The 12,484-nt window shown below is 38.2% G+C and overlaps 1 protein-coding gene across 5 annotated transcripts in view; it reads left to right on the forward strand.

The window, feature by feature from the left end:
• The window catches only part of TBC1D5 (TBC1 domain family member 5), a 318,296-nt gene that overhangs the window by 256,543 nt on the left and 49,269 nt on the right, over positions 1-12,484 (forward strand). For all 5 annotated transcript variants that reach the window (XM_017732138.1, XM_017732139.1, XM_017732137.1 and 2 more), the window contains 2 exons: positions 1,759-1,844; positions 7,516-7,787. In XM_017732138.1, the coding sequence (XP_017587627.1) occupies positions 1,759-1,844; positions 7,516-7,787 (358 nt within the window). The remainder of the gene's footprint in view (positions 1-1,758; positions 1,845-7,515; positions 7,788-12,484) is intronic.

The following is a 12,484-nucleotide window of genomic DNA, read 5'->3' on the forward strand; positions in this document are numbered from 1 at the left end:
ATCATAGAAATGTATTGAATTACCAAACTAGAGCAATAGTAACTAAAGCTGATTCATTGTTATTGCTGTCAGTTGATGAGGACTGACTTTCAAGCTCTATGAATAGGTAGAGTTATTGAAACATTGTTTTTATAACAGGAGATGAAAAATGTAGAACGACCATTACAGTATGGGTGGTAGGATAGATGAGAATTTTTTTAATGCTTGTCTAATAGCTTTTAGTCGCTTCATTTTTTAATGAACATTACAAACAGCATATACATTTAAAATGTTTATTGTGTTTCCAAAGAAAGAAAATGAGACATTTCATACAAGATTAAGTCTAACTGCAGGAAACAATCTGGAAATTCCCACCCTTAAATATGCTTCCAGAAATCATCCTGGCCTTTGGTATCTACCAATTCTATAAATTTTCTTTTCTTCTTTTGTGCTCATGCAGTGTTTTGGTCTTTAAAATTCAAGTCCTGTATCCTCCTCCAAAAACAAGGTTTTCAAGAAAGGAGGGCTATCTGCATGCGGAAAATGAGATGGTACGACTGTGGATACTCCAGTCTGTAATGAAATCTGGAGAGTAAATACACAACATGTGAAACTGAAACAGCTGAAGACTGACTGTGTCAAAAATATAATGTACTCTCACCTGTGAACAACTGTTTTGCAAAGGTCAATGTATAGTTCACTAAAACTGTACTGACTACTAGCAGGACTTAAGAAGGCAGATCAGAATATAAGGCAACAGCCAATAAATGATTAAACCTTAATACTTAGAAAGTATTTACATCTTTTATACAATATATCTGATCATTATGCAGAAATTTACCATTTTGTTTTCTCTTACACTAGAAATTATTTCAGCCATTTCTCATTTATATGTATTTTTTTTTAAAAAAAAAAGCTCCTGTGCACCGCTCTGTTATTTTGTCTCCATCTGCATGAAAATTTTTTTACTTAAAAATATTTACTTGCCCCTCCAAATAGTGTCCGTCAGGATGCATGCATTCAATCAAGATACTTTATGCATATACTAGAGTCTATGCTTAATGTTCAATGTATTCTTAGATCCCAAAAGGATCATTTCAGAACTACTGAAGGCAGCATGATTCTGTGAAAGAGTTTCATTGTGTCAGAAGTGGAGAATAGCAAGTGGATTCTGGTTTCAATATTAATTATATACTCTTTATTATAGGGCAACAGTTCTTTATTCATGGCCTCAGTTTTGAGTAGGGTGAAATTTGGAGAGCAAAAATAGGCTCCGTATGCCATCTAGTGGGAGTGCTCAGGTTGTCTCACTAAAATTAATTCTTCACTTAACAGAGACAGTGCTAGTGATGTATTAAGTTCAAAATGTTTGCTGTCGTTTCTCCAGACTATTACCATTTTCTTTAAAAGCATAGCACTTTAGCTTGGGGGTGGTAAAATTCTATGCCTGACCTGCAGGAAGAAATCGGATTGGTATCTGTTCTTGTCCAAGAATTATTGATTTAATTAGGAATATTACCACTACAGCAAACAGCCTCATCACTGCGTGGAAGAGTACTGATTTCTGTGAGCATGGAATGGACTTACAGGTAGAATTTGGTATTATGTTAAGTATTTTAAGTCTTCACTTTAACGTAAACGACATTACTGCCTTGAGAAACCAAGATCCCAGGAAAATAAATTGTTCTGTAAGTTTCTAATCCTCATTATTGAACGTATTTCATGTCTCTGCTTAAAATCTCCCAGAAAATTACAATGAGGTATTTTTTTATTTTTTAGCGAAATCCAAGACCAGTGACTCACCAGTTCCAACAAAATTTAGATTATTACAAAGCACGCGGAGCAGACTTGATGAACAAAACCCGGTAAGCTATTTCTAAATATGTGTTCACCAAACTAAGACCTTACATAAACAAAATGTTTCAGAAGTCACGTTTATTCTAAATATGAATTACATAAGCCTTATTAGAAGTACATGTGTTTATTTCATGACATTTATTTCAAATCTGTCCCTTGACTATTATTGCATGAAAAAATTGAAGTTTTTACACATAGTGTTGCAGTCACTTGCAGCATCTTTTTAAGGAAGGCTAAGGGCACTTTTACACAATGATGTGTCCTAAAAGCAGTGGGTAAAACATTTCCAATGTGAGTTCTGTAGCTGAACTAATTCTGATAATGCACCTGGAGTATGTGTACCAGAAGCTGTCTAAGTTAAGTTGAATTAATGTAAATCCAGTTTGAAGTAATTTTTACAAAACTTTTCCTCCCTTCTTTTAGAAGTGGTTTGTATCAATAATGCCAATATTCCTCATCAAGGCTGTATTATCTGGGTGGCCACAAGGTGAGTGCTGATGCCTGGTGGCTCCTGGTGGCTGCAGGGCAAGCCAGCACAAGAGATAATGCTTCAATTGACACAGTTACAGGCAGTTTCTTGGGTTGCACATGGCCCCAGCCATACCCTCTGCCTGCTGATTCATTAGAACTTGCTGGCTTTTGGACCTTTGCATCTCTGTCACATTCTGTTGAAATCAGCTACATTAAAAGCCAACTAAAATTAAAATGGAGTAGTTTCAAAAGCTTTTAAAAATGGACAAAGAGGCAGAAATTAAAGCTAAGTACAGTGACTGCAGAAGCATCTCTTTCTTTATAAATCAGGCTTTAAAGTTGAGGACAGGTGTCAAAATTACTGCATTCTATTGCATTTTCTTAATGTTTTTACTTACTCTTTTGAAAAATTATCTCAAATGTTGCCTAACTGGAGAAATAAGTTGTTTGAAGTTTCAAAAAGAAAGATTTCAAGGATTTTGAAAAAACAAGTAAATCATAAAGCCCAAACAAGAATGACACCTGCTGGAAACCTAAATTCCAAGAAAAAAAAATTCATTGGATCTCTGTAGGAATATAAATTAATTGCACACACATACACAGAATACTCACCAAAGGAGATGGAAAGTTGTTTAGAATAATTCAGATATAAGAAAAGCTGAGATAAATTCATCTCAAGACAAAAACACTTAGAGTAGGTCAAATGTGGTAAAACTGTTTAAGATTGCACTAGGGAGAGAACTGCAAGATGTAACATTAGGAAATGTTTCTGCAGTGAGCAGAGATGGATTAAATCAACTACCACATCATTTTCACCTTTAATTCCACAGGCTCAGTGATATGTTTAAAATATCTTGACAAATCTCTAATATATATTGCTTATTTTATCACATGTAAAACTTTTTAATTGGCCATGTTCATATATTTGTCTCTCATCTCTTTGTAATGATTACTTACTGAAAAGAGAAATGCCTTTGAATAAGGCCTGCTTAAAACAAAACATTTCCATCTTAGCAGAAAACTGCAGAGATTGAATCATCTTCCTACTGCTAGTTTAAAAATACACCATTCACAGTCAAGGTCAATGATGCTTATTGTGATGAAACAAAATTGTTTGCTTCATAGATGGAATTCACGTCTCCTTGATACTCATATTTTTAAACTGATGCCTTACTTTTAAATGCATCTGCTGATAACTCAACAACATAATCAATCAGTATTTTTCTTGTAATTGTTGTACATGTCTGGTACATTTAGATGGCTAAAATGTAGATTGATCCATGTTTAATGGCTGTAATCATCCTTTGCATTAATATATCAGACATTTAAATGGTAAGAAATAGACACATTGTTCTTATTTTCCTGAACTTCAGCTCAGTTTTAATGTCACTCCTCCAGAGATGTAGCACCTCACTATTGTTCATTTTCTGAAGCTGTCATTCAGAGAAATTGCACAGATTTTACTTCATAATACATTTTTTTAAACCACCTCTTGAAAAGGTATTTAGATACCATCATTATTTATTTTTCATGAATTTATATGTGTTCTGAGCTGATCATTAGCAGTGTCAGTTCATAGCACAGCCAAATCACACCACAGGTTTTTAGGAGCTGTGATAACTATCCTTTCTAATTGTCATGTAATTCTAAAACATCCTTGCATGTTACTGTTGGAAGCATTTCTAAAAATCATGTTTCGGACATGAAGGCTTAGAAATTGTTTATGGTTATTGTTCCTGTAAAATGAAGTTTTTCTCAAAAAGTCTCTTTCCAACCATCTGAAAAATGCAAATAAACTAACTTGTCCTGGTGTACATATATGTCAAAGCAGCAAATCAGTGTAGAAGGACAACTGTCACTTTCTATTAAGCAAAATATAGCTAAAAAAAAATAAACAAGAAAGAAACAAGCTGCTGGACACAAATACACAAGCTTCTGTAAAAGCTTTGTTTCCTGCGTCTGTGGACCATCACGATTCCAATGATACATTTAGCTCAAAGTATCCAGTGGCTTTGTTGCTCAGGTGGCCCGTCCGAGTAAATAATTTATTTTTGGTTAGTACAATTTTTTGTGCAAAGTCAAGGGGGTTTTTTTGTGATTGTCAAGGTTCTAGACTTAGAGACAACATAAATGGACTCAATGTGCAAGCCATTATCTTCCCTCTAAGGTAATGTTTCAGGTGAGTGAGTGATACATACCACACCAAACTACAACTTTAGTGATTGTTTTCCGTAGACTGAGGGAAAAAAATATGCTAAATATACTAAAGTTTGGACTCTGAATCTCAGCCAAGTTATTACTGGTATGACCTCATCTGTTAGCAGGTTCCTATAAAAAGAGAAAACCCAGCCTACTACAGGCAGATTATTAAAAAGAAGAAGCAATCCATTGAGTCTTGATTAACTTATCCAATTCCTTTTCTTGTCTGGCATAATCCACTAGAGCAGCAACTTCAGTTTGAAATGCTGACATTTGTTCTCCTGTATTTACCACAAAAATAACCAAAAATTAAAAAGGGCCCTAGGGAAAAGTGATTATCAAATCTCCCTGGCTGTTTCCTGTGAGCCTTCTCATATAAATCCACCAGCCATCACTCACTCAGAACTGGTTAAACTGGTAAGTCTAGGTTCCGGAGGGTGTGAGGGGACCAAAGTGTTGGACTCCTGAGGGGGCCACCCTTAGGGAGGACTCATGTCCTTTGATCTTCGGTGGGAGTGTGCTGGCATCATTCCTGGCAAAAGCTGACAATACAAGTCTCAGAGGGCTTGGTCTGGAGGGGTTACCCTTTAGTGGCTCAAGTTGTTTGACAGCTTGGACTTAATATTTCTCAGGTGGAATCTCAACTTCAGTCTCATGAAGTGCTTTTCTCACTGCTGTTGTTGCTTCCCCCACCTTTTCAGGGGGGTTTCCTCCAATGAATTTCCTGCCCAGAGGGAATGAGACTGTTCATTGCACAGCCTGTGCAGTCACGGGTGAATATTCATACCCCTGCAGGAGGCTGTAAAAGGTGTGTTTCCCTCCCTTCCAAGTACGTGCCAGTTGAGCAGTGGTTAAAGGCGCAGTATTGGCATTCAATTGCCTGTAATAAACTGTAAGCCAGACTCTCTGTTGGCTCCTTCGCTGCCCAGGCAGGAGAATTAGAAGGGGACTTTGAAACCGACCCATTAATGCTCGATCACATGGGTGTTTGTGTTGTGGCTGTTAGGTTTGCAGTGTTGGGTGCTCTAGCTGTTAGGGGAGCCAAATCAGCTATAACCAGAAATTCCATTTTGTGCTGCAGCAAAGATCCAGCACTGTGATACACCAGCAATCCTTGGATCGGTCAGTGCAGGCACCACATGGAGCGAGCGCACTACAGTCTCTGGATTTCTTTTAGGGTCAGGGTCAGCAGACTTCTGCTTCTCACCCAGAAGCCACCAAACATCCAAAACTCTCCTCCTCCCCTTCAGCTGGGGGGTGCAAACCTGGCCTCAGCAAAGCACCTGCAGCTTTTGCACATCAGCAATTGTTTGAGTCATTAACCATTAACATTTCAGTCTCACAACTTCTCAGTTTGCTTTTGAAACCATTTGGACCTCCTGCAAGAGTATTTTGTAGTTCTGCAGATGCTTTCCGTGTAGTGACTTTGTCAGTCATTCTCAGGTGACTATGGAAAGACTTTTTGTAACACCAGCAGCTATCAATACGATGGGGAGAGACAGAAACATCCTGTAATTATTATTCAGCAATCATTCCTTCCCAGCTTCCATAAACTGGGAAGCAACATTTGGTCCCAGTCTCTGCACTGCTGTTCCTCCTAAAAAATTCTAGATGCCATCTTTCTTCATCACCAGTATATGGCAGAAGTGCCCCCATACAGCTTGGGGCTGTATCTTGTGAGCGTGCAGGTTCTCATACTTCTTTCTGATAGCTCTCCTTTTCCATCTATTCTGAGTAGCCTGATTCTGAACAAATCAGCTGTTGTTATTTTCTGGATGTGCTCTATAAGTGTGTGCATGTTTGTATTGTGTATTCTAAAAAAAATCTCTGGAGACAAATAGAGAAATTAGAGGAAAAGCAAAATCAAAATTAGTCTTCCAGGTGTCTGCAGAAGTTACAAGTTACCCGTATTAATTCATTTGTAGTTTATTTTTAGTTTAACTTCCCCAAAACATTGTAAAGCTATTACACCCCAGTAATCACTGGATTGTGTTGGTTTTAATACATTTCTTCATGTTTTTAAAGGACAGCTCTTTATATCATAAAAATACAGATTAGTAAAATAAAACCTCAGGAGTGAAAAGGTCTTTGTGGTTGTGATATATTTCTGTGAAGGGTATTTCAAGCATTAATTATATACAGCAGGAAATTATTGCATGAACAGATAGGAATGGCTTTGCTGATCTGTGGGTTGTGTGAACACTTCCACTGGGAATTAGAAGGTTCTTTGTCTCTTTATTTTAGACAAATTAAATGGTTTGACAATTTCCTCATTCTTAATGTTGCATATAACTGAAGTGAATTAAATAGCCCTGTAGTTAAAAAGCAACAATGATAATGATTCAGTGTATGTGTTATACCCTGAAGCAGTTCTTCAGCAAAATCTCTTTAGAAATCAGGATTCCTGTTAAAAAGTGCTTGGCTTGAAATGATTGGGCTGGGCAGAAGGTGAACTCAGAGCAAGAGATATCTAGCTCTGCTAACCTAAAAGTACAGTCTAATGTTAGCTTTGTTTGCTGAAAGAAATGTTTGGGGTTGAGTCATTTTAAACATTGGAGAGAATTTAATCTAGCAGAAATAAATATTAAAGCAGTCTTCAAATAAGTGCAAAAAATCAATTTTATAAAGTTTTTGATTCTGTAGAGCCTGGTTTGCTTTTTGTCACTTTTCTTTTTTTTTCTTTTTTTTTTTTTTAATTTAGGAAGGCAATTTAAGGACATTGGTACAAACTCACTTTGTTTGGGGTTAGTCTGCATTTTTCAAGGAGAAGGACCAAAAATTTTGTCCACTACTGGTTGGAAAAAATGCATACCACACCATGTATACCACACCCAGTCCCTGTGGTCTCTGGTCTCTGTGTGTATTCCAGTGCAACTGTAGTAAAACACCTTCTTTGTAACATTCAAATCTTGGATTTTTATCTCCCAGTTTTGAAGAATGATGCATGTATGGCTGTTCCTGTCCAAACCATTGGCAATGATGTGATAATTTCTCCTCTTCTTTTCTCAGTGCCAGTGCTAAGGCCGCCCCTCTGAACATTAACAAAGTCTCCAACAGCTTACTGAATTTTGGCCGAAAGCTCATTGCTCCAGCCATGGCTTCAGGTGGGGCAGTGGGCACTCCTGCCGGCGGGAGCAGCTTCCCTCCCTCTTCAATGCCAACCAGGAGCACAGTGGAAGTCCCCCAGCCCCAGCAGCACCACCAGCAGCAGCAGCACCACCACCAGTCACAGCAGCAGAGGATGATGAAGTCTGAAAGCATGCCAGTTCAGCTGGGCAAAGGTAAAGGGGAGAGGTGTGGCAGTGCCGTGACTGAGGGAAGCTTTTTCGTACATCTTCAGGGCTGAAGAAAGTTCTTTCTTCTATTGATTTTTATATCAGCGTGTACATATTTGGAGGAAACAGCAAAAAAAAGTATTTTGTTAGGCAGGATGCCTATGCCAAGTACAACAGCACATTTGCAGTGCAATACGGAATTAGATGTTATCTCAAGAATATACAAATACTGTAAGAAGTTTTGAACCTTTAAAAATATATTAACCAGAAACTGCATCAGACAGACCAACAAACTACATCATTACCATAAACATGAGCCAAGTAATTTTTCAGGTTTTTAAATGCAACTTATTTTTAACTGGGAAACTAATTTCATATATGTTTTTTCAGGTTATTGGCAAAAAATCCCATGCATAACAGTATTAGGTAAATACATAATAATAAGTGAAGGAAGTTAGAGAGTAATTGTTAATAAACAAATTCTTATTCCCTTTAGAATGTGCGGAGCTTATTTAAGAAATTATTTGAGCCATAGCATGAATTTATCTTTTAGTAATTTGTGATGGCCCTCTGCACTTTATTTAGTAAACGCTGCATCTTTTTCTTAAGCCTTTCTTCTTATATTTCTTGAGGACAGCTTACTCAAACAACAAACTCACAAGCTCAGCTTTGGTAGTTGTTTGCTATACTCTGCCACGCTCAAGGTAGGTTACTGCTTTTCATCTTCAGCCAGCCCATGGCAGTATGTGCTTTTCAAGGAGTATGTAGAGCAAAACAGTATCTGCTGCATTTGGCAACTCACCCAGTGTCATGATTATGAGCTTGAGGGCTGGTGCTGGTTGCCCTGAACCATTGCATAGGATTGCATCTTTTTTTTTCACCAGATTTGAAAGTGTGAGAGAAGGGAAATAACACTTCATAGCTGAAGTTGGTGTTCCTTCTCTTTCCTGTGGCACCCATATGGTCCAAAGGTCCTTCCATGATGCATGGCATCTCCAGCAGACACTGAGGGAGCAGAACTGAAAGGTGCAGCTGTTCTTTTGGAGCAGACACATACAGGCATTTCTGCAAGGGCCACTGCAGCTGCTTGGCAAAGTCCATATATGCAGCTTCTCTCAGAATCACCCAAGAATCTCAGAAATTGCTCCAGCAAGGGTTTTACAGTGAAACTGAGGTGCAGTGAAACTTTGATGCAAATCCTGTCACAACAATGGAAGTAAAATTAGGTGTAGAATAAAATTATTTACACCATTTCGGAGAGACTTTCTCTTTGCTTTTTTAAAAGTTTTCCATAGTTCCCTTATCACATTATTCTCTTTTTCCCTCCGGAGTTTAAAAGTGGTCCTTGGGTGGCTGTTTCTTTCCCTGCTTAATATAATAAAAGCATATAATTTGAAGCAACTTCTATATAGATGGAGCTGATTGTTGCTTTATCTTGATGTGGCTGCTAAAGGATGGCTTGTTATATGTGCCAATTAACATGTTGTATCGTCAGGAAATGCACCTGATACTTTCCATACAAGAATCAGAATGAAAAATTGTAGTTATGCTTGGTCATTGTCATGTACAAGCTGTGCACATATTTCTCTATCAACAGGGATATGGAGATTTGGTAAAGTTACGAAGAATTTATGATGTAGGGCATAAAGCATTTTCATGGTAAGAGGAAAAAACATACTGCAGCTTCTTCTTAGTGTATTCTGTCTATCCATATTTGGTACAGCAGAAGTAATTTAAGGGCAACAAAATGTAAATATACTATTTTTTTAATAGGTTCAGATGACAGAGGTTTTTTTTACATTTTAGTGCCATGCTTGTTGTTCCAGACCTGTACAGTTATAAGTATTTTGCCTATAATTGTATAGAAAAATTAAATTATGGCAGCTATGTTTGCAAGTGCCATAATCTATATTTTTAAAGACACACAAAAAATAACAAAAGGAAATATAAAGTGTTTTAGAGGCTCCCCAGTGAATTCTCTCTGAAGTAAGTTTAAATATTTAGCAAAAAAATCCCTATTTGCAATGACACTGTGGTGGAGACAGGCTAAAAAGCCTTTTGAAGTTTGATGCAGGAACATCTGTAAACAACTCTACACAATCTCCATCACACCTTAAAAGCAAGATTAAGTCTTTTCAGTTCCGTGGAGGACAATAACACCACCTCAAGAAAGAGCGGTACAGCAACTCCAGTGAATGAGGGCACTCTCCACAGCTATGAGAAGCTGCCAGCACTTCTATCCCAGGCATTGAGATTTAGGATTTACTCTCAGAAGTGTACTTGTTCCACCCATGTTTGTGCTGAACTTTTTAGCTTCTACACTGTTTTTTTTCTAGCTCTGGATTCTGCTGTAGGTTCTGAGTATCTAAAAGCTATTTAGCATGGTTTGGAAATCCAACGCTCCCAAGTTGCTAACTAGCTGTCACTAATTGTCTCCTGTTCTTGTTCTTCACTGTGTTTTCAGCTCTCAGCCTCCTGGAGCTTGGTTATTTAGCTGAGGTAGGCAGAGGCATGGATTTAGGATTTAAATTGATAGACATTTGCACTTCCAGTTGATCTAATACTGACAGATGTTCAGTTGGACAGTGTACCAGGCCAAAGTGCTGTAAATCTTACAGGCATCAAGCCGTAAAATAAGTCATCCATTTTTCTTGTATTGGTCCTTTCAGGTTTTGAATGCTCAAGTAGTGCTGATAATTTAAATTAATATTGTAGAGATTTGTAAGTTTGAAGAGATTAAATTAATTGGCTGATCTACTTTGTGAAGAAGTCCTTGGTAAACAAAACACCTTGCAGGACTGTCAAAATAATCCTATCCCAGCTTTAACAGCTCTATTTCAACAGTTACCACTCACAAACCAGCTATCATTCATGTTGCCATACTCTAGATGAGGGATGATTGGGTTACATGATCAGTTGTAATTATTTCTTAGTCCAAAGTTTTGGTACTTGCTGAATTTCTGTAAGAAAAAAATGCATATAATTTAGATAATGTAAATGGAAAAACCCAACCATAATTGCAAGCCTGTAATTCCAGATGAGTCTTCGGCATTACAAATCACAGTTGAACAAAGTATCCAGACACCTAATTGGAAATTCAGTTCCTCCTAATAATATATTAATCCCATTCAGGCTGTCCTCAGCACAGAACAAGATCGGGTATCATTACTGATTACTTATGCAAGATAGCCTGCTAACAGAAGAGGGATTGAAATATTCTCTTGATCCTGCACAGTGAAGTAATTTGTTGGCACAAAAGTTGAATTCAAATATTAAGTTCATTGGATTTTCAGTTGAGGTGGTTATTTTGAAAGATAAAAATACTGATAATGGAAAAACCATGGAAAAAAAGCAGAATCATTGCCCTTTGTGTTCCAGTGGATCCTTCATCATTCAGAAACTGGATATTCTTTGATTACCAAATGGCAGTGCATTGCCAAGAAAGAAAAGCATTTCTCTTTTTCTTCCTCCTTGATAGCGCCAGATACAGTTTTCCTTCTAGGTCATTTCACGGTGAAACCCAAAAGGCTTTTGATTTGAGTGCAGCTTAACCACTAGGACATATTAGAGGACCAGTTCGAAGACAAAATTCTGCCAAAACTGTGATTAGCTATTTAAACAGTTTCCAGGCTACTGTTTGTTTTTATGAGTTGATACTACTGTGGCATTTATTGTAACACAAGCAGAATTTCCGCAGTCACTGCGTATGCCCTAAAGACATGATCCCCCTATTTAGAATTATTTATGAAGTGTCTCTAGAAAATGAGTATGCTTTTCATATGGATAAAGAAATTGTCCTTATTAATAGCAGAACTGAGTACAAAAAGGAATAAAACACAGATTGACAAATGGGGTTATTTTCCTTTTCTAAAAACATATAAATATACATATTATTAGGTAATTATGAAATTTTTTGACAGTAAGGATACAGGTTCTGAGCATCTCATGGAGTGTCTCTCCAAGAGAGACATGGAGTGAGTCCAGTGGAGGGCTCCAAAGAAGATTAGGGGGCTGAAGCACCTCACTTACGGGAAAGCTGAGGGAGCTGGAACTGTTTAGCCTGGAGAAGAGAAGATAGAGAGGGGATAGTATCTAAATGGAGGTGTGAGGAGGATGGAGCCAGGCTCTTCTTGGTGGTGCCAAGCAGTAGGACAAGAGGCAACGGGCAGAAACTGATGCACAGGAAATTCCACCTGAACGTGAGGGAGAACTTCTTTACTGTGCAAGTGACCGTGCATTGGAACAGATTGCCCAGAGAAGTTGTGGAGTACCCTTTCCTGGAGATACTCAAAAGCCATCAGGACACAGTCCTGGGTAATGTGCTCTAGGGGACCCTGCTTGAGCAGGGGGCTTGGGCCAGGTGACCTCCAGTGGTCTCTTCCAACCTCAGCCATTCTGTGATGCTCCCAAATCACAGAATGACACTGTCTGTGTAAAGTGCCAGCGACAAAACGGTTTTGACTCTTTCATTAAGTTTAGATTTTTATCTAAATCATCGCTTAAAAGCCCTGGGGTTCTGCAGCCTATGACTACTGGTTATCCAACCTTCCCGTTTCCTTTTGCCTGTCCCTACAGGGCTCTCTCACAATGTCCTTTCTGTTCAAAGCAGGGTGCTCCGGCTGAACCCCCAAAGCTGCGGCTCTTCCCTCCGGCGAGCTGCAGCGGCGGGGCCGCGCTAACGCTGTTGTTTGTTTGCCAGGCGA

This window comes from Corvus brachyrhynchos, unplaced genomic scaffold (assembly GCF_000691975.1).
Source record: "Corvus brachyrhynchos isolate BGI_N302 unplaced genomic scaffold, ASM69197v1 scaffold53, whole genome shotgun sequence".
In the NCBI taxonomy this organism is placed as follows: domain Eukaryota; kingdom Metazoa; phylum Chordata; class Aves; order Passeriformes; family Corvidae; genus Corvus; species Corvus brachyrhynchos.